The following is a 22,088-nucleotide window of genomic DNA, read 5'->3' as shown; positions in this document are numbered from 1 at the left end:
AGTGTCCTCTGCATGGAATAGTTTGATAAGCAGTACCTCACGTAAGGAAGGTGGGAAACAGAGTCCTGACTGAAATACTGCTCTGCCAAACTGAGCTATGGTTAGGGAGTAGTGTTTTGTAAGTGTATATATAGAGCTCCAAGTTGCAGCCCAACAGATTTCTGCATTCTGATTCACACACATCTAAAACATTATGGAGGCACTATTGCTCTAGTAGAGAGTGACCTAATCCATACAGGAAATGGAACTGATCCTAGTTTGTAGCTTTCCTCCATGCACAGTTAACCCATCTGGATAACATCTCTGAAGATGTGCGTGTCACGGAGTGTGGGGGAGTCCGGCCCTGCACCCCTCTTCCTGGGACCCACAGTGACTCTCGGCCAGCCAGTACAACAGAAGGTTTATTGGACAACAGGAACACAGGTTACAGCAGAGCTTGCAGGCACAGTCAGGACCCCTCCACTGAGTCCTTCTGGGCTTTCAGGGTGCTTGGATCCTAGCTAGGATACCCTGAATTCCGCCCACACAGCCCCAAGCCCCAAACTCCAACTGCTTCCCTCCTGCCACTCCCTTCCTTTGTCCCCTTCCCGGGCAAAGGTGTTGACCTTTCCCCTCCCTTACCTAGCTCAGGTTACAGGCTCTGGCATCGTCCATCTCCTAAAGTCCTCCCCTGCTCTCCCACTCCCCACACAGACAGTCCCTACTGCATCACATCTCTCCCCCCTTCGAGACTGAACTGAGCGGGGTCACTCTGCCCAGTGACCTGGGGAAGTTCAGGGTCCCCTCTCCGGGACAACGCATCCGCTGTCAGGTTGGCACTTCCCTTCACATGGACCACGTCCATGTCATAGTCCTGCAGGAGCAGGCTCCACCTCAGGAGCTTGGCGTTGGCTCCTTTCATCTGGTGCAGCCAGGTCAGGGGAGAGTGGTCGGTGTACACGGTGAAGTGTCGCCCAAAGAGATATGGCTCTAGCTTCTTAAGGGCCCACACCATGGCCAGGCATTCCTTCTCGATGGCCGCGTAGCTTTGTTCCCGTGGTAGCAGCTTCTTACTCAGGTACACGATAGGGTGTCTCTCCCCCTTTTCATCCTCCTGCATTAACACCGCCCCCAGTCCCGTGTCTGAGGCATCGGTGAACACCATAAAGGGTTTGTCAAAATCTGGGTTTGCCAGAACTGGGTCGCTAACCAGAGCCTCCTTCAGCGCCCGGAAAGCCTCCTGGCACTGCTCAGTCCAGATCACCTTGTCTGGCTTCCCCTTTTTGCACAGTTCAGTGATGGGGCCGGCTATGGCACTGAAGTGGGGCACGAACCTTCGATAGTACCCCGCCATCCCAATAAAGGCCTGGACCTGCTTTTTGGTTTGGGGAGCAGGCCAGTCTCTGATCACCTCCACCTTGGCTGGTTCCGGCTTCAGGCAGCCGCTCCCCACCCGATGGCCCAGGTAAGATACTTCAGCCATCCCCACCTTGCACTTCTCAGCCTTTACTGTTAACCCAGCCTTCCGGAGTCGGTCCAGGACTTGTTTAACCTGGGACACGTGGTCCTCCCAGGTCTGGCTGAAGACGCAGATGTCGTCAATATACGCCACGGCAAAACTCTCCATCCCCCTCAGTAGCTGATCCACCAGGTGCTGGAAGGTGGCCGGCGCTCCCTTGAGGCCGAAGGGCAGGGTCAAAAACTCATAGAGCCCCAGAGGGGTGATAAAGGCCGATTTCAGCCTGGCATCTGCATCCAGCGGCACTTGCCAGTAGCCTTTGGTAAGATCCATAGTGGTGAGGTACCGTGCACCTCCCAGCTTGTCTAGGAGCTCGTCAGGCCTGGGCATAGGGTAGGCATCAGATACGGTGATGGCATTGAGCTTTCGATAGTCCACACAGAACCGGATTGACCCATCCTTCTTGGGAACCAGCACTACTGGCGAGGCCCAAGGGCTGGAAGACGGCTGGATCACCCCCAAAGCCAGCATGTCCCTGACCTCTCTTTCAAGATCCTGGGCAGTTTTACCAGTGACCCGAAAAGGGGAGCATCTTATAGGGGGGTGTGACCCCGTCTCCACCCGGTGGACAGTCAAATTAGTGCGTCCAGGCTGGTTGGAAAACAGCTGTCGGTACAGATGCAGCACCCCTCTGATCTCAGCGTGCTGGCCCGGGGTCAGTTGCTCAGAGAGGGGAATCGCCTCCAGGGGGGAACCAGCTTTTGTCCCAGGGAATAGATCCACTAAGGGGTCATCTCCCTGCCCCTCCCAATGTCCACACACGGCCAACACCACATTCCCCCTGTCATAGTATGGTTTCATCATGTTCACATGGTACACCCGACGGTGATGTGCCCGGTTTGACAGCTCCACCACATAGTTTACCTCATTCAGTTGCTTGATAACCTTGAAGGGCCCTTCCCAGGCGGCCTGGAGTTTGTTTCTCCTCACGGGGATAAGAACCATCACCTGATCCCCGGTGGCGAAGGCACGGGCTCGTGCTGTGCGGTCATACCAGACCTTCTGCCTCCTCTGGGCTCGGGCCAGATTCTCCCTGGCCAGGCCCATGAGCTCGGCCAGTCTTTCCCGGAAGGTCAGGACATACTCCACCACTGACTCTCCCTCGGGAGAGGCCTTCCCCTCCCATTCGTCCCTCATCAGGTCTAGGGGCCCCCTCACCCGCCTTCCATACAACAGTTCGAAAGGTGAAAACCCGGTAGATTCCTGGGGTACCTCCCTGTATGCAAACAGCAGGTGAGGTAAGTACTTGTCCCAATCTTGCGGATGCTGGTTCATAAATGTTTTTAGCATCATCTTCAGCGTCCCGTTGAACCTTTCTACCAGCCCGTTGGACTGGGGGTGATACGCTGAGGCCCAGTTGTGCTGGACCCCACATTTCTGCCATAAGGACCGGAGCAGGGCCGACATGAAGTTGGACCCCTGGTCCGTTAAGACCTCCTTGGGGAACCCCACCCGGCTGAAAATTGTCAGCAGCGCATCTGCCACTGTGTCTGCTTCGATAGAGGACAAGGCCACCGCCTCGGGGTAGCGAGTGGCAAAATCCACCACCACCAGGATGTATTTCTTCCCTGACCGGGTCATCTTGCTGAGAGGTCCCACTATGTCCATGGCCACCTTCTGGAAAGGTTCTTCTATGATGGGTAAAGGCCTCAAAGCCGCTTTCCCCTTGTCCCGGGCCTTCCCCACCCTCTGGCAGGGGTCACAGGATTGGCAGTACTGTCGGACATGGGTAAAGACCCCAGGCCAGTAAAAGTTCTGTAGCAGCCTCTGCCTGGTGCGCCGGATTCCCTGGTGCCCTGCGAGAGGGATGTCATGGGCCAGGTACAGCAGCTTGTGACGAAACTTCTGGGGAACCACCAGCTGCCTCCTGATCCCCCATGACTCTACTTCCCCTGGGGGAGCCCATTCTCGGTACAGGAACCCCTTCTCCCACAGGAACCTCTCCTTGCAACCTCTCCTCATGGTCTGTACCGCACTAAGGTCAGCCCGGTCCCTGTGCTTCCGCAAGGAGGGATCTTTCTGCAACTCGGCCTGGAACTCAGCAGCTGGGACAGGAATGGGGACCGGCTCTCTCTTGCTGGCTGGGTCTGAGGCCGCAGCCTCTCTGCACCGTGCCCCTGGGCGTTCCCCGCTCCCTGAGTTAGGGTCCTGCACCTCAGGTCGAGTACCTTCCCCGTTTTCGGGGTGCAGTGCCATTTGCCGACTCTGACTACGAGTCACGACCAGGGCACTCTGGGTGTTACTAGGCCAGTCCTCAAGGTCCCCTCCCATTAACACGTCAGTGGGCAAATATTGGTGTACCCCCACATCTTTGGGGCCCTCCTTGGCCCCCCATTTCAGGTGTACCCTTGCCACGGGTACCTTGAATGGGGTCCCGCCCACGCCCATCAGGGTCAGGTAGGTGTCGGGCACCATCCGATCTGAGGCCACCACCTCGGGCCGGGCCAGCGTCACCTCTGCGCCCGTGTCCCAGTACCCAGTGACCTTCCTCCCATCCACTTCCAGGGAAACAATGCACTCTTTCCGGAGGGGCAGCCCCGCGCCCACCCGGTAAACCAAAAACCCGGAACCGGGAGCATCCATAGGTGGTATGTTGCCAACCCCCCTTTCCTGGGAATGTAGCCCCTCCTCCGATTGGGTTTTTACCCAGTCCACCCTCTGCGGGTTGGGTCTGCTTGGTCTGTCCCTGAGCTTGGGGCACTGGGCCCGTATGTGACCTCGTTGGCCACAGCGATAGCAGCCCATATCTCGTGGGTCCCCTTGAGTGGGTCGGAGGGACCTGCCGCTGGATGTTCCCCTTTTGGGGGGGGTTCTCCATAGGCCCCCTTTGGGAGGTCCCATGTTGACTCTCTCTCTGCGTTGAGGCAGGCCTGCTCCTTCGAGACTCCTCCCTGCCATCCCCTGCCCGACTGTCCACAAATTGGTCGGCCAGCTGGCCTGCATGCTGCGGGTTCTCCGGCTTCTGGTCCATCAACCACAGCCTCAGGTCGGACGGGCACTGCTCGTACAGGTGCTCCAGTATGAATAGGTCAAGCAGGTCCTCTTTAGTTTGGGCCCCAGCTGTCCACTTGCGGGCATACCCCTGCGCCCGGTTGACCAGTTGTAGGTATGTGACCTCACGGGTTTTACGCTGGCTCCGGAACTTTTTCCGGTACATCTCAGGAGTCAGCCCAAACTCGCGGAGCAGGGCCTGTTTGAACAGTTTGTAGTCCCCTGCCTCCGCCCCTTTCAGTCGGCTGTACACCTCCACGGCTGTGGAGTCCAGTAAGGGGGTGAGAACTGCAATCCTGTCTGCAGGGTCAACCCTGTGCAGCTCGCAGGCATTCTCAAAGGCCGTCAGGAAGGTATCTATGTCCTCCCCCTCCTTACGCCGGGGCAGCAAGTGCTTATCAAAGCTCTTTGTAGGCTTGGGTCCCCCCTCACTCACCGCAGCTGGAGCCTCACTGCTCCTCAGCCGGGCCAGGTCCAGCTCATGTTTACGCTGTTTCTCCTTCTCCTCCCACTCACGCTGGCGCTGGTTCTCCTCATGTTTACGCTGGTTCTCCTCATGTTTACGCTGGTTCTCCTCATGTTCACGCTGTTTCGCCTTCTCCTCCAGCTCTCGCCTCTTTAACTCGAGCTCCTCCCGTCTCAGCTCCCTTTCATATTCCAGCCGCATCCGCTCCACGGATGCCGAGCGTTGCCGGGAGGATCCCCTGCTGGGGGGTGGGCTTCGCCGGGCAGATCCCCTGCTGGCCGGGGGTGTCACGGTGCCCTCGGTATACACTGGGCTCCTCCCCGCCCTTCCTCTACGCCTAGGAAGGGGGGGTCTCGGGAAGCCCTCGTCCGCCGGCTGACCACTCCCAGCGGGGACAGACACTGGTGCCTGCGCTGCATCTGCTCGGCTGCTTCCCTCAGAGACAGGGCTCCGTTCATTCATGCGGTCTCCCTGCTCCAGCTGTGCAATCAGCTGGTCCTTGCTGAGCCTCCCTGGGTGCAGCCCCCTCTGCTTGCACAGCTCCACCAGGTCACACTTGCGCCGCTTGGCATACATCTTCCTGCTGACCACTCACAGGCCGGGGTGCTCGCCGCTCCCCACGGTTTCCAGGGGGACCCCTAGTGCACCAGCCCTTCTTGAGGTCACCACCTCTCTGCCAGGGTCGAGCTGCAGACTCCTCCGCCCCTGGGACCGCTCGCTGCAATCCCCCGGGGGACCCTGTTACTGCAAAGTCCTTCTCACTGGGCACACACTCCCAGGGGTTAACCACCCCTTCGTTTTACTGCTCCCCAGTCACTTACTGCAGGAAGCGCCGTCCACGGGGTGCAGTATCTCCCGCCGCTGCCACCAGTTGTCACGGAGTGTGGGGGAGTCCGGCCCTGCACCCCTCTTCCTGGGACCCACAGTGACTCTCGGCCAGCCAGTACAACAGAAGGTTTATTGGACAACAGGAACACAGGTTACAGCAGAGCTTGCAGGCACAGTCAGGACCCCTCCACTGAGTCCTTCTGGGCTTTCAGGGTGCTTGGATCCTAGCTAGGATACCCTGAATTCCGCCCACACAGCCCCAAGCCCCAAACTCCAACTGCTTCCCTCCTGCCACTCCCTTCCTTTGTCCCCTTCCCGGGCAAAGGTGTTGACCTTTCCCCTCCCTTACCTAGCTCAGGTTACAGGCTCTGGCATCGTCCATCTCCTAAAGTCCTCCCCTGCTCTCCCACTCCCCACACAGACAGTCCCTACTGCATCACAGTGCGTCCCTTACGGTTATCTGCATGTGAAACAGACTAGGAGACTTTCTAAATCCCTTGGTTCTGTTAAGACAGTAAGTCAAAGCTCTTTTAACATCCAACATATGTAGCTGTGGCTCACCATGTGAGTGTGAGGTCTAGGGGAAAATACTGGCAGATTAATCATTTGATGAAGGTTAAAGTCAGACACCACGTTGGGAAGGAATCTAGGATTAAGACAAAGTACTACTTTATCCTTGTGAAAGAGGGTGAATGGAGGATTAGGAATGAGGGCACGTAGTTAACTCATTCACTTAGTTGATGTTATGGATATGATGAAAGTAGTTTTTATAATTAGGTGAAACAGAGAACACTCTCCAAGAGGCCCTATTATCTCAGTACAGACTAAACTGAGATCCCACAACAGTACTGGATCTGAATCAGTAGATACATATTGACAGGTTCATTCATAAGTTTCTTTACTGTATCGGGCACAAAAACTGACTTGTCCGTTAATGCATAGTGGACAGCTATAGCTGCCAGGTGAAATTTCAAGGAGCATTTAGGAAGCCCTGAGATGTTTAATTGACATAGAATCATAGAATTGTAAGTCTTGAAGGGATCTCAAGAAGACATGTTCCAGAATATACTGAATTGGTGCTACTAGTGAATCTATAGGTTTTTTGTTTGCCCGCTTCACAAAGCTACTGCATTCAAGATCATAGCACCTTCCAGTTGACAGTTTCCTAGTTTTAACCAATAGCTGTTGCAGTTCTAATGGGCAGGCTTTCTCCAGATTCACTAGAATCCTCTAGCCCATGCAGTAAGGAGCAGGGAAAGGGGATAAATTCAGCCTTCCTGTTAATAAATCTGAAGACAACAGGAGAGGTCTGTACACACCCTTGGAGAGCTGAAGAGGGTCCAAAAGCATTTTTGCTTTGCCCATGCTGGACTAACCTATTTTGACACCGTCTTGTCTTATCTTCTTTATCACACTCTGGATGAGATGGAAGGAGGGGAAGTCCAGTAGAAAGGCATCTGATACAAACAGATTGGCTCTCCCTGCTCCTGAGTAAAATGTGATACTTCACATTCTGTCTGGTTGCACACAAATCTATGACTGGGTACCCCCACAAGTGTCTTTAATGATCCTTCAAGCAATTCCATTACATCCCTGCACTGCTAATGTGACAGATTGTTGTCTTTGCCTGCTGATGTAGAGCTACAGGATAAACACACTGGATACACCAACATGGCAGAGCATCTGCCTCCTTGTTCAGGCAGTTCCAGAAAACATGATGGCAGGGCTGGCGCTACCATTTAGGCAGCCTAGGCAATCGCCTAGGGCGCCAGAATAAATGGTGGGCGCCGTTTTGCCGGAGGGGGTGCCAGGCGGCTCCAGTGGAGCTGCCGCAGTCGTGCCTGCGGATGGTCGGCTGCTTGCGCGGCTCGAGTGGACCTCCCGCAGGCATGATTGCGGCAGCTCCACCAGCCACAGAGCACCGGACCCTCCACAGGCACCACTGCGACAGCTCCACCGGAGCCGCGGGGCCAGCACGCGGGGCGGCAAAATTGCCGTCCGCCGAGGGCGCTCAAACCCCTAGCGCCGGTCCTGCATCTTGGCAACACCTTGCACTACCATGCTCTGGATCTGAGATTGAAAAGATGTGAAAGGCCAACACTTTGCTTTCAGCTCCAGTGTATTTGTATGCAGTCTCTTTTCTTGAGAATTCCAAAGGCCATGAAGTATTAATTTGTTAAAATGCACTGTCCATTCCTGTGGTTGGAGGCATCTGAAGTGGTTGTTCCTAATGGAGCTGGGGGGTTGAAATCTACCTTGTTTAGAAGGTTGCAACACTGATTCCACCATGCCAAGGATAGAACATAAGGACAGCCATAGTGGGTCGGACCAAAGGTCCATATAGCCCAGATTCTGTCTTCCAACAGTGGCCAATGCCAGGTGCCCCAGAGGGAATGAACAGAACAGGTATTCATCAAGTGATCCATCCCACTGTCATCCGTTCCCAGCTTCTGGCAAACAGAGGCTAGGGACACCATCCCTGCCCATCCTGGCTAATAGCCATTGATGGACCTCCATGAGTTCATCTAGTTCTTTTTTGAACCCTGTTATAGTTTCGGCCTTCACAACATCCTCTGGCAAGGAGTTCCAGAGGTTAACTGTGCATTGTGTGAAGAAATATTTCTTTTTGTTCGTTTTAAACCAGCTGCCTATTCATTTCATTTGGTGGCCCCTAGTTCTTGTGTTATGAGAAGGAGTAAATAACACTTCCTTATTTTCTTTCTCCACACCAGTCATGATTTTATAGACCTCTATCATATCCCCCCTTAGTAGTCTCTTTTCCAAGCTGAAAAATCCCAGTCATATTAATCTCTCCTCATACAGCAGCTTTTCTACCCCTAATCATTTTTGTTGTCCTTTTCTGAACCCTTTTTGGCCTTCCTAATTATATTTTTACACTTCACTTGCCAGAGTTTATGCTCCTTTCTCTTTTCCTTATTAGGATTTAACTTCCACTTTTTAAAGGCTGCCTTTTTGCCTCTCACTGCTTATTTTACTTTCTTGTTTAGCCATGGCGGTTCTTTTTTGGTTCTCTGATTATGTATTTTAATTTGGGGTATACATTTAAGTTGAGCCTCTATTAAGGTGTCTTTTTAAAGTTTCCATGTGGCTTGCAGGGATTTTACTTTTGGTGCTGTACCTTTTAATTTCTGTTTACCTAACTGCCTCATTTTTGATGGCTAGGAGTATCTTTCTTCATATGGTCAACCACATAAACATGTTGTCTTTGTTTGGTCTGTAATTAAGCCAGCCAATGCTGCAGACTTCTCATCCTAAGCCAAATATAAGGTGTTACATAAATGGCTGAAGCGGTGAGGCCCATTAGACATAGAAAGAAAACTATTTTCTGAGTAGGACGTTGACCACACTGCACTATGACGATGTGACGGGTTAGATCACAGAAACCCCCTTGGGACTGCCACCTGATGTGCTGAGACTACCTTTGAGCCTGTTTTCCCTGCCAGCTGGGACTCCAGTACCTTGCCTTGTTTGAGCCAGACATGCTTGCCTGCTGCAAACACAGATCCAGGTCTGAACTATGTACCCCACAAGCTTAACTGAAAACAGCTTAAGAAGTGCTCCTGTCTCCAGCATTCAGATACACAATCCCAATGGGGTCCAAACCCCAAATAAATCTGTTTTCCCTGTATAAAACTTATACAGAGTAAACTCATAAATTGCTCACCCTCCATAACACTGATAGAGAGATATCCACGGCTGTTTGCCCTCCCACAGTTAATTATTAACACATACATCGGGTTAAATAATAAGTAAAAAGTTATTTTATTAAATACAAAAGATAGGATTTAAGTGGTTCCAAGTAATAACAGACAGAACATAGTAAATTACCAAGCAAAATAAAACAAAAACATGCAAGTCTAAGCCTAATACAGTAAAAACTAAATGCAGGTAAACCTCACCTTCAGAGATGTTCCTATAAGCCTCTTTTACAGACTAGACTTCCTCCTAGTCTGGGTCCAGCAATCACTCACACCCTTACAGTTACTGTCCTTTGTTCCAGTTTCTTTCAGGCATCTCCTTGGGGTAGAGAGGCTATTTTTTGTGCCAGCTGAAGATCAAATTGAGGGGTTTTCATAGGGGCATATAGAGTCTCTCTCTTGTGGGTGGAAACCCCTCTCGCCCCCTGTGTAGAATCCAGCTACAAAATGCAGTTTTGGAATCACATGGGCAAGTCATATGTTCATGCATGACTCAATCTTCTACAGGAGGTTCCTAGGAAAGCTCAGATGTAGATTGGCGGCTATCAAGGTTCATTGTTGGTCAAGTACTCCCAATTACTTGAATAACCCCTTCACACTATGTTGACCAAATCTGCCTTAGGTGCTTTCTACAGCAAACACTTTAAATACAAGCATAAAGCCAATGCTCATAACTTCAGATATAAAAATGATACATGCATACGAATAGGATGAACACATGCAGAAGAACATAACCTTTGGAAAGATAATACATGACATATCTCGCATAAAACATATTCCAGTTATGTCATATTTACACTCATAAGCCTATTTCTATAAAGTATTATAGGGTACAACGTCACAGACGGATTGAAACTTCAGGAATCTTTCTTTTAGAAAAAAGGTCTGCCTATCTGAGGATCGAGAACTGCTCCTATAAAGAGGTTGCTTTGTTTAGGAGAAAAGAATATTTTTTTAGGTTATCGTAAGTCCTAATGTTTTGAACAGGGAACATGGGTAAGCTATGTCCATGGAAAGGTCTTCCTCTGATGATGCTTTGATCAGCCAGTTATTTAAATAAAGAAAAACCATGATACCCTTCCATTTTAAAATGAGCTGCTACCATGGGTAGACATTTTGTGAATAGCCAGGATACAGTGGATAGACCAAAAGGTAAGATTTTGTACTGGAAATGGTCTTGTCAAACCAAAAAATGAAGGTACTCATGGTGCCTCAGTCTGGTAGAGATGTGAGAGCATGCATCTTTGTGACTCAGAGCTGCAAACCAATCTTGAGTATACGAGAGGGTATGATGATGGTGTCAACATGCAGCATTGGAATTTCCTGATAAAGGAGTTACGTTTATACAGATCTATAAGAATAATATGGGATGAAGCCCTCCATCTTTCTTCAGTATCAGAAAATACCTGCAGTAGAAACCTTGACCTCTGAATTCCCTTGGCACTCCTCTATGGCTCCTGCTTCCAACAGGTGAAGTGCTTCCAAGTGAAGCTCTGATCTTAACAGGTTTCATGAGAGGAAACCCTGATTAGGAATGGAGGTGCAGGGGCTTGGGTGGATGAGGCAAAAGGAACTGAATGGTGTAACTATCTTACCTTATCTCAAGAATTCCTCTTTGTGATGCAGTAGAGTCCGAGTACTGATATATCTGGAAGTTGGTCTCCCAAAGGTGGTGAAGAGGTCTGGTAGAAGACTGGTCTGATGCTAACAATCCTCACATCAACTTGATGTCTGACATTTGGTCCCAAAGATGAAGATGGCTTCTCTTTCATTCAAGACTTCCTCCTTTGCTGCGTCTGGGAAGGAGGAGGTTGATATTGAAACTGATGCCTTCATGAAAAATAAGATGAGGAAGAGAAAAAGGTATCTGAAGACTGGTCCCAAGGCCCTTCTTCTTGGGGGTTGGTAGACACCCAGTAATCTTGCAGTTGATCTCTCATCTTTCATTTTCTCTAGTATTTCATGTTTTATTATGGAATAACAGATCACCTTCTAAGGGAAGGTCTTCTAATTTTGATTTAATTTCAGGTGGGAGAGTAGACAATTGAACCCAAGCATATCTGCATAACATGATAGCTGACATGACTGCTCTTGCTGTAGAGCCTGATAAAATTAAGCGTAACTCAGAGAGAATGTTTAGCCATTATTTCACCATCTGTTATCAAGGAATTGACAAGGTTCCTTTGCTTTGTGGGAAACACTTTGGCAAATACGGCCATTTTCTTCCATAAGTGGTATTGATCATGCAACTTCTTGGTAAAGTGTCATCTTGATAAGAAGCAAACTGATGAAAGCACCTTTCAGGTAATTTTGTCTATCTTCTTTCCCTCCATGTGAGAACACATGGAATGTGTTTGTCTCACACAGTCTTGGACTGCTTCTGCCACAACTAAAGAATTAGGAGTTGAGTCAGTATGAAAAAATGAAAATCCTTCATAGAGAAATTGATATAATTTGACAGTTTTTTTTAAATATATCCCAACTCAATGAAGAAGCAGCCCAAACTGCCTTTGCAGGTTGCAACAGTCTGTCTAAAATTGAAAGAGTAATTTTATTTTTAGGTGGAGAAGCTAGGATAACACAACACAAAAATGGCCATACTGGGTCAGACCAATGGTCCATTTAGCCCAGTATTCTGTCTTCTGACAGTGGCTGGTGACAGATGCATCAGAGGGAGTGAACAAAATTGGACAATTTATCAAGTGATCAACCCCATCATTCAGTCCCAGCTTCTAGCAGTCAGAGCTGGGAGCATTTCAGAGTATGCTACTATGAAGGTCCTGGCCTTTAATATCTTATCTAGTAGCCTAAATTTGGCTGCACCTACCTTTCTCTATGTCATAGGTACCCTACATGTACCAAGACCATCAGCTCATTCCCAGAACTGTTCATAAGTCTATCTAGATGTCTCGAGAAGTCCACAACCTTCGCACCTGGCAAGCAATTCACCATGAGGTCATCATAAACCCAACTATCTATATTTCTAATGATTGAATCTCCCATTACTATTACCTGTCTCTTCCTAATCATTGGTGATCCTTCCCTTGGAGGAGTATTCTCAGTGCAAGAGAATACCATGGCATCATCTGAAAGGATAGCCCCTACTATGGGATCATTTTCCTCCACTCCAGCTTGATGTCCTCCTTCCCTGAAACTTTCATCCTCCTTAGCAGCACAGAGGTTGTTAGATTGTGGATGGGATCACTCTGCTGTGTCCTGGAAAAGTCTCGTCTATGTAATTCTCTGTCTCCCTTAGTTCCTCCAGTTCAGGCACTCAGGTCTCAAGAGTGGCTGAACTGGTCTCTGAGGGTCACGTACTGCTTGCACCGAAGGTACACGTGTGGCATCTGCCCACAAGGCAGGTAATCATACATTCTGTATTGAGTGCAATAAACTGGATCGCCCCATTCTGCCGCTGCACTTCTGCCTGTATTATTTTTACTCTTGAAGTCTTTTTGTTTGTTTGTGCTTGGATTTTTTTTCTCCTTTTAGGGGATGGTAATTGGCCTAAGTTTAGAGAATGTTTCTTAGGTGTATCTGGCTCTCATGATCCCTCTCTAAACTCCTTTGCAAAACTCCCTTGTGTTTTCCCTGTTCACTAACTCCTCTGGTCGCTTACGAGCTTGCTTTTTAAGCCCCTGTTCTCCCTTAACTAGCTCTGCTCCCTCGTCAAGGGTTCCTAAAGGGATTAGAGATCAAAGGATGACAAGCTAGAGCCTTGTTAGGAAGCTCTTGGCCTTGCCTAGTAGGACCGTAGGTTCAGTACACAGCCCCTCCAAGCAGACCGCACTATAAACTTAAATTAAGCAGGCACAGCAAGCAAGCATACAACAGTCACACTAACAGACAACAAACCCACTCCAAGGGTCACATAGTCACTCCTCTTTCACCTGGGGAAATCCCTCACAAACCTTCCTATTTGCTGCTCCTATTTGCTAGTTCCATTTTAAAAACAGGGTGGGAGGTTTCTTCTATTGAGACCAAAGTAAGTTTCAACATTGTTGCCATTCTATCAACTTGTGGAACTGTAAAACATGTCCCCAGTTTATAGCCTATTCTGGTGCTCTCTGCAAGCGTTTGGAGTAAAAGTGATGCAAATCGAGCACCTTAAAGGAACCTGACCCTCTTCAGGGGATGACAGGCATCTGGTACGGACATCTGATGCCATGAAGATTGCTGGGCAAGGGATACACCTCTTGAAGCCAGAGCTTTTAGCTTTTGGATCTGCCATGAATTTAGTCATCGGAAACAGCCCCCAAAACTAACTAATTTAACCTAAGAAATAAAAATATCTTTTAAAAATAAAGATGAACCAGACACGCTAACCTTCACACTAGAACTAATGCCTAACAAGAATATTGCACTAAGGTACTGTTTTTTCTTACAGAGAAGGATCTGTGTATGATGGACCCGAAGAGGTCCACATCCCTCTGTTGCTGTGGCTGGAAGGAAGTGAGGTGGACCCTTTTATAGTTTCACGATCAAAACGTTCATGAATGGAGAGGTGAAGTGTTAGGAAGTGCACCTGAAAGCTTCAACAAGCACCACTACGAGGTATCACCATCAGAAGCTGCGTCCATGGGTGCATCTCGCAAGTGGGAACACACAGAGAACGCTCTAAGAACAAGCTTTCCTTCATAGCTGCTACCCTTGGCTTTGAAAACCCTCTCATCTCACCCCCAAAAATGAAACATTAGGCAAAAACCAACACAGAGGACACCACAATGACCCAATTATGTATGTTCAAAGAGAACTCTGATGTTGGCACAGGGCCGGAGGAAAAAACTCTCTCTCTCAGAGATATGCAGACAAATAAAGGGGCACTAACAGTGAAGAGCTGGAATAGAGAAAAAAATTGCGTGCAAGAGATGGCATTTATATAGTGTTATCCTAGCTGTCAATCTAACCCCTTGTAGCCTGCTGCTGACACTTCATGGAATCAGTCCAACTAACTGGCGAGCTGGCACCATAACAAAATGCCAGAGATGACTTCAGCCAAATCACCATAGAAGCTTTATGAAACAACTGTGGATGCTAACAGCAGAATTAAATGCAAATGTCAATTCAGTTGCCTTCCCCTATGTTTAACTATTTATTTTTGGTGTTTCTAATCAGGGCATTTGTTCACACAACTCTGTATTGAATCTCTACCAACCTAGCACTTGGCTGGACTGGCTTCCAAAACTGAAGAGTTGCTTCAAATAACCACATATTAGAGTGTGTTGCCCTGATGACTAGGACAAAATGACATGAATAAAGCGATTTTAATTGAGTTACTACCAACTTTGGTCTCAAAAAAGGAAGGAGTGGCTGCGGAATTGGCCTAAAAAGGCTCTCATACCTTGGCTGACACACTTCTACATATGCAGTGTTGTTGTAGCTGTATCGATCCCAAGATATTAGGGAGACAAGGTGGCCTGAAGAAGAGCTCTGTGTAAGCTCAAAAACTTTTTTCCCACCAACAGAAATTGCTTCAATAAAAGATATTACCTCCTCCACCTTGTCTTGCTACTTTGCTACTTAAGTTAGCAGGATGAAGAGCCACATTCTGTGAATTTACACCATCTAATGGTAATGTAGTATTCTGCCTGTCTGCCTTCAGTACACTACATAATCAGACTTTAGGTTTAATTCACAAGCATTTTTTTATGATCACTAATCGAACTTTGAGAGGTAAGACAGTTTGAATATCTATGGAATATGAAGTAAATCTTTACAATGAACCTTTATTTAAGAGAACATTCTAAATCAGAAGGATCAACAGGCTTCCAGCTGTGTCATCCCCTGCCTCCCCGGCACCTCTCCCTGACAACTTTTACAATTCCTAAAACTCAAAACAATGGAATATAGCAAACAGCAGCATCTACAGAGATTTATTATATCTCAATAATTTTAAAAAGCAGTCAGATTTGCAGAATTCCTCTCATTTATCACAATTATTATGTCAGACATTTTCTAAGCAACTTTTTAGCTAAAAGTTTGCTGACAAAACATTAAGTCTAAATCAATCTTGCAACCATGTCTTCACATCACACATCATAAATTTTCCCCTGTAAATTAAGTTGCACTTTCCAATAAATCAGGTTTTTTTTTAAAAATTTCTTATTAGAATGTACTAGAGGATGATAAAGCTTCCTAACTTATAAGTGGCAGGGTGTTAAGATATTAAAACTTTATCCTTTAGAATTTCTAAAAAAAGTCCCAAAATTAAAAGACATCAAAGTCAAGAACAGAGCCAAAGAAAGGACAGACTGCTTACACTAGCAAAATCTTTCCTTGTTGTTCCGCTCAAACCTGAGGACCTCCTGAAGCCGAAATTAAAAGAGCCACTGGGCTTTATGTGCAGTTAGCTTTTCAGAAATGAGCAAATACCATTCTAATAGCCATCAACTGTGACCCTTTCACAGCTGTCAAAATAGAAAATGCAATAATAGTTACACTCCTCCTTTCTCTCCCCCTCCTTTAGCCAACTGCTCATGTAAACTACAAAGGAGAGCAGCCGTAGCCTAGTGATGATAGACTATGTTCACTGGGGATGATGACAAATAAACAAATATTAGCAAAACCTATTATGATAACAAGAGACACCCAGCTTTATTGACTCCCCCACATAATTTAAAATGTACATTCTCCCAAGCAAAAGAGAATTCACTTATTATCTAATAGCAACCCTCAAGGAAAATAGAAGGGAGCAACAAACAATTGCCCCCACCCACCACCCTAAATTGCAACCAGTGTTCATAACAATAGTTTAATATGAAGCTAAACTGAATTTTTATAAAAGGCTACATAAAAGGCTAATTACTTACAGCAGGGTGTCCAGCACAGTAGGTGTAGCTGGCATGGGACTGGTAGTGCAAGCTTGCTCTTGGAAAGGTGTATGTGTTCCAAGCAGGTTGGCTGCTGTTCCACTGTGAGCTAAAGCCAGGGCTCATGGTCACTCTTGATTTACTGTTTTGGTATGTTCTCACTGTGGAGCTGGACTATCAAGAAAGAAAGAAAAATGCAATATAAAAATAGCTTTTAGAATATATTACAAACAGTCTAACTAAATTTAATAAATACACTTATATATATATCTCCACACGCTATCATGAACAAAGAGGAGCATTCCCATTAAGGAAGTGAAAGAGGCATCATTTCAGGGTGAAAAAATAGAAGGCAATTTGTAGCACTGTTCTACAGTAAATATAGAAGAATGAATGATTATCGGAACTTAGACTGGGCCACACATCAAGAGGAGAATTTAATGGTGATACAGATTTGAGGAGCTGTTTGAAATTTACATATAGGATTACTTCACAAGATTGATTCTCGAAATTTCCTACTTCTTTCACTGGTAAGAACTGAAAATTGAAATCTACTGTACCAATGACTAATTAAGGAGCTTCAAAGTGAATAATCTAGCACCTATGCTCAGAAATTTCCCTCAGATCTGGTGATTCTATCTCTTGGGAAAATATGGTGGGTTGGGGCAAGGCAAAATATTACAAAGCTGTCCCTAATTTTAGAAAATTGCAACCTCCCACAAAAGACAAACAGGCTTTAGGACCAAAGATTTGTTAAACAGGGCCCCCAAAAACTGACCCAACCAAAATTAGTTGTCATTTTAAAAACATATGGCCATAATATATTTGCTACAGTCAACCACATCCATTGAAAATACAAACTTGATGCCTTCATCTACAAGATGTGGCAAACTGACCCAAATTGTGTATGCACTAATAATCATGTATGTTCTTTCCTCATATTTTAAACTTTTTACTACAGAATGCTGTTTCCACTGTAGAATATACCTCAGGACTATTTTAATTGATAAGCACTGGTCTTGTAGACAAGAAATAAAATCACTTTCAGCCTTTGTGGTCCATCTTCCTTCCCCCCCTCAAAAAACAACAAAAAACTGGATACATTTTTGACCAAATTATTTGCCCAGGATTCCAAAACAATTCAAATACTGAACATATTTTCTCATTTTATTCTTCTCTCCTTCATTACAGTTTTTTCCCCTTCACAGGGGAAAGGAAATGAAATTTGGCACTCATTGATTCAAATTACACCAGTGAATTGTACTTATCAGTCGTATTCTCTGTGATGTCAACAGCTAAACTCCCAATGACTTTAATGGGAACAGGATGTGATCTTGTTTAACAAAAAAAAATCAAACTCAACATTCTTTACAAATGTGCCCTCAAGTAAAACTGATATATCATAAAGGAAAACAGAAAATATGACAAGTCGAAAGGACATACTAAATTCATGTTAAAATGGTGATCCTAGTAGTTGGGGTATGTTTAGATGGAGCCACCATATATTGCACTCTGAGGAATGCAGTTTAACTTATTTTTAAAAACCTTTTTCAAGAACACAGATTATATTTTATATGTAGATTGTATTAAGTACATGTCCATTATTAGGCAATCATGAATATAAACTCCCTTCAACATCAAAATAATTTAATATAGTTGTGTAGAGGACAATAATACTTTATTATTATGATGTCTATAACTGCAATGACTAGGGACCAACCAAGATCAGGGCTCCTTTGTGCTAGGCACTATACAGAATGAGGGACAGTCCCCATCCTGAAGAGCTTACAACCTAAGTGGACAAGACAGACAGATAGGGTAAGGGGAAAAGATACCACACGCAAGCAGAGCGAGCAGAGTGATGGTGTGAAAAAGTCATGTTTGTTCCATATTTGGTTAATATTTTGGTTCTGGATTTTGTTGGGGAGGGGGAAATAGCTAAATAGGAAAGATGAGGGAAGGAAGGGAAGACATAGCAGAGACAGGGAAAATTTTCATCATCTTTCCCATTTTAATACCATATTTAGATGTCTGTTACAAATTGGAACTTACAGTGCATTTTGGCACTAATAGCACATACTTTATTTATTTTATTTTATTTTTAAAAGTTTACTTAGAGAAAGAATGCTTTGGTTATCAGACATTGTATAAACTATAAGTTCACGAAAAGGCTAAATGACTTCCTGTGTATGTTTATTTCCTGAACTGCAGATTAGGAAGCGTGTAAAGAGCAGTTTCCGCCCAACAGTTCTCAGTATCTCACCAGATTCTCTTCCCCACTCCCCACTCCCAACTAAAAGATTCCTGAGGTGTGATTTCTAAAGATTTAACTGACGACTAGCTGAACACAGAGCATATGAATGAACACTAAAACCCACACTCAACTCTCATTAGTCTGTGTATGTGACAAGTGGTTACTTTGTTCATTTACAAAAGGCTTTGGGAAAAAAACCTGCCCCTATAGTTAAAGAAGCTTCTTTCAAATAGATCTTTTTATATGAATCTAAATCATGGCAAGTCAAAGGAAAGCAGCTTTGGCTAGAAAGACTCAAGTTTTCTTTTTTACATCCTTTCCCCAAGGAACAAAAAATGTAATATCTTTTATTTGACATATTACTTATCTTTCATATCACCCCTCAGACAAATCTCTCTCTGTGCACTCTGGTAGATTTGCTTCAACATGGAAGAAAAGGGTTGGGTTTTGTTCTGACCAGTCCAGACAGACAGCCAGCCATAATATGCTGCCTTGGTCTCTGCCATTTGTAGATGTCAGATATTAAAGTGTGACTGTTCATTAAATTACCTTATAAATGAGCAGAAAGACTGTTCATCCCTCTATAGAAAATTGTATTTATGTTGTGTTATGGTACAGCATCAAGATTTTCCCTACTCACCGTTAGGTCTGACATAGCTGGACTGTACAGGCCAGTGGAAAATATTTGTGGCTGACTGGAAAATAAAAAGACATTGGCAGTTGCAGATTATTAATGTATCATTTACATTACCGCAGCAACCAATGTCCTATTGTGTTGGGCTCTGTACAAACATACAAAGAATTGCCAACACCCCCAATTGTTTGAAAATCAGAGACAAGACTCCAAAAAATCATGATATATTTAAACATCAGATTTGAGGTTCTTTTAATTTGCCTTTAGTGGTCACTTGGGTCACATTTTTCAGCTTTTCTCTGCAACAATGATGTCTAGAAACTTACCTTTTTTAAAATGAAAGCTGACATTCTCTTATAAGAAACACCAACTAGCATGAGATGTGCAATAAAATCATAAGTGCTGACAATACCACAAACAATAAAAGATAGACCCCTTCCCTTCAGAGCTTATATGAGATAAAATAAACTCTGCAGATGAGGAGTTGGAAAGCTCAACTGAGATTTCCATTTCCCATGCTCTGCATCTCCCCAGTAAAGAGTCTCCCACCCCAATTTGTCATCTGACAACGGTGAAGAACCTCAGAAAGAGTCTCCTTCTCCTAACACTAATGTTCAGAATGAGGAAAAACTATCATCCCTAGAGATTCTCTCTCTCTTTCTCTGTTACATCTTCCATCTAGAATTTCCCCAATGGTCCAGAGACTTTGTTCATTTACTGGTGCCTCCCCATACTAGGGGGACACAAGCTAAAGGTACGAAAACGTGACTGCATCATGTGTCTCCTCCCCACTCTGCCCCCAGCCTGGGTCCCCCACACTCTCCCTGTCCCACCCCCTTACCTGTGGAGCGGAAGGGCTCTGTCCTCCTGCTGCACCGCCCCCCCCCAGTAAGTTTGGCTGCTCTCCTTGGCAGCTGGGCCTGGGCAGGAAGTGGGAGGGAGCTGCTCCTGGTCACTGATCTGTGCATGTAACCAGCTGCCTGGAAAACCCCAACCCCTTCCTGAGATTTTGCTACTGTTTAAAAGCCCTTTACCTCATCCAGACCAACTCATACCTTATTACTAATTATTACTAGTTATTCATATTACCATAGCTCTGAGGAGACCTAGTCCTGGGCCCAGACCCCACTGTATTAAGTGATGTATAAACACAGAACAAAAAGACAGCCCCTGCCCAAGGAGCTGACTATCTAAGACAAGGGACAACCAGATGGAGGTGTACAAGGAAACAATAAGACAGTATTGGTCAACAAGATGGGCAGTGGTCTCTGAACACCAGCAGTCTAGTTGTTGTCAAGTTTTTTTGTATACATCACAGCAAAGGAGAGTTTTGAAGAGGGATCTGACGGTGGAGAATGAGGTACCTTTGTGGATGTTTACGGAAAGTTCCTCTCAAGCATGTGGGGCAATGTGGGAGAAAGTAGGTTTGAAAATTTAACAAGTGGGCAATGGAGGCTGGCATCAGAAGAAGGCGAGCATCAACAGCTCTGTATCAAATAAGGGATGATAGGTAAGGTAGGGATTGACTGTGAAAAGCCCTGAAAAGGAATATAAGCATCTTATTTTTCATGCGATATAAAAGGGGGAGCCAGTGCAGGAATGCAAAGAAAGGAGTGACATAATCAAAGCAATGGGCTAGGAAAATTATCCTACCAATAGCATTCTGTAGGGTCTGAGTGAGGCAAAACTGCATTTGTCAAGCCCAAAGAGATACAGATTGTTATTGCTTTCAGAAGTGGTAACATATTAAGATGTTACAGTTGTGAGCATTGTAAAACATCTCGATAGATAAATTCAATATAGAAGCTCTTTAAAAAACATCTGGCGAGAGGAAGGTTTATAAAAACTGCTGTTATGGGGGAAGTTCCCTTTTCTCCAATCTGTTTCATGATGGGAGAAGAGGAGTTACTATTTTTGGCCTCTCTCGTCTCAGTGGCTAACCTCTAGAAAGAGCCAACATGCAAAGAGATTTCCAATTTAATCAGCCTCCATGTGATCTTCGGAAAATTTGCAGTTATCTGAATGTCAGGCAGTCAAGAAAGTAATCTACTCTGACCACCAACATTAAGGTGTCAGGAGATACACTGAGCATCGCATAACTCTATTCCAGAAGTGAGCAAAGATGATCATGTCTTTAAGACACAGGATTAGGAGCCAAGACATCTGGAATTAGAGCTGGTCAAAATGGTTGGTTAAAGTTCAATGAAAACTGGCCTTTTCCTCAAATCAGAAATTTCTGTGGGAAATGTCTGTTTGACATTTTTTGTTTTTGTTTTTTCAGGAATCAAAACATTTTCAGCTATCAGCAAAAAATGGAAAAAAAATCAGGTGTTTTGAAGAAAATCAAAACCTTTGTAGAAATCTTTGATGTAAATGAAATTTTGTTTTCATCAAAAAATGTTACGAGACAAAAAACAATCCCCAAAAAAATTTCTGGCCATTTCTACCTGCAATATATATCCAGCTGCACAAAAAACTCTTTGGAAGCTTGGACAAATCACCTTGTCTCTCTGTGCCTCAGTTTCCTAATCTGTTAAATATGGCTAATAATAATTCACAGGAGTGCTGTAAGACTAAATTTACACACGTTTCTGAAGTGCTTTTCAGATCTTTGGATGAAAGAGACAGAAGTGCAAACTCTTACTATTCCTTGTGTCTAATTGCTGTCAGGAATTAGTTCTTTTAATAGCTGATGCTTAAAGGCTAACTGAGGTAAAAAAAATAGTTCTTAGTATTTATATAGTACTTTTAATCTTCAAAGGATGTACACACATTAAATAGTGACAAAACTTTTGAGTAGTCCAACCTCTCCAGCCTTTTAAGCAGTTTATAGTAGATCTAGGAAACAGCAGCTACTCTTCATTTCCTTCCTATTTGCATTTGAATAAA

At 45.5% G+C, this 22,088-nt stretch overlaps 1 protein-coding gene across 5 annotated transcripts in view; it reads right to left on the bottom strand.

Moving 5' to 3' along the window:
* RBMS3 (RNA binding motif single stranded interacting protein 3) overlaps positions 1-22,088 on the bottom strand; it is a 977,979-nt gene that overhangs the window by 644,961 nt on the left and 310,930 nt on the right. For all 5 annotated transcript variants that reach the window (XM_050938458.1, XM_050938456.1, XM_050938457.1 and 2 more), the window contains one exon: positions 16,312-16,485. In XM_050938458.1, the coding sequence (XP_050794415.1) occupies positions 16,312-16,485 (174 nt within the window). The remainder of the gene's footprint in view (positions 1-16,311; positions 16,486-22,088) is intronic.

Source organism: Gopherus flavomarginatus, chromosome 2 (genome assembly GCF_025201925.1).
Source record: "Gopherus flavomarginatus isolate rGopFla2 chromosome 2, rGopFla2.mat.asm, whole genome shotgun sequence".
Taxonomy (NCBI): Eukaryota; Metazoa; Chordata; order Testudines; family Testudinidae; genus Gopherus; species Gopherus flavomarginatus.
The sequence above is the reverse complement of the archived record's forward strand: the minus strand, read 5'-3'. Positions and strand labels throughout refer to the sequence as shown.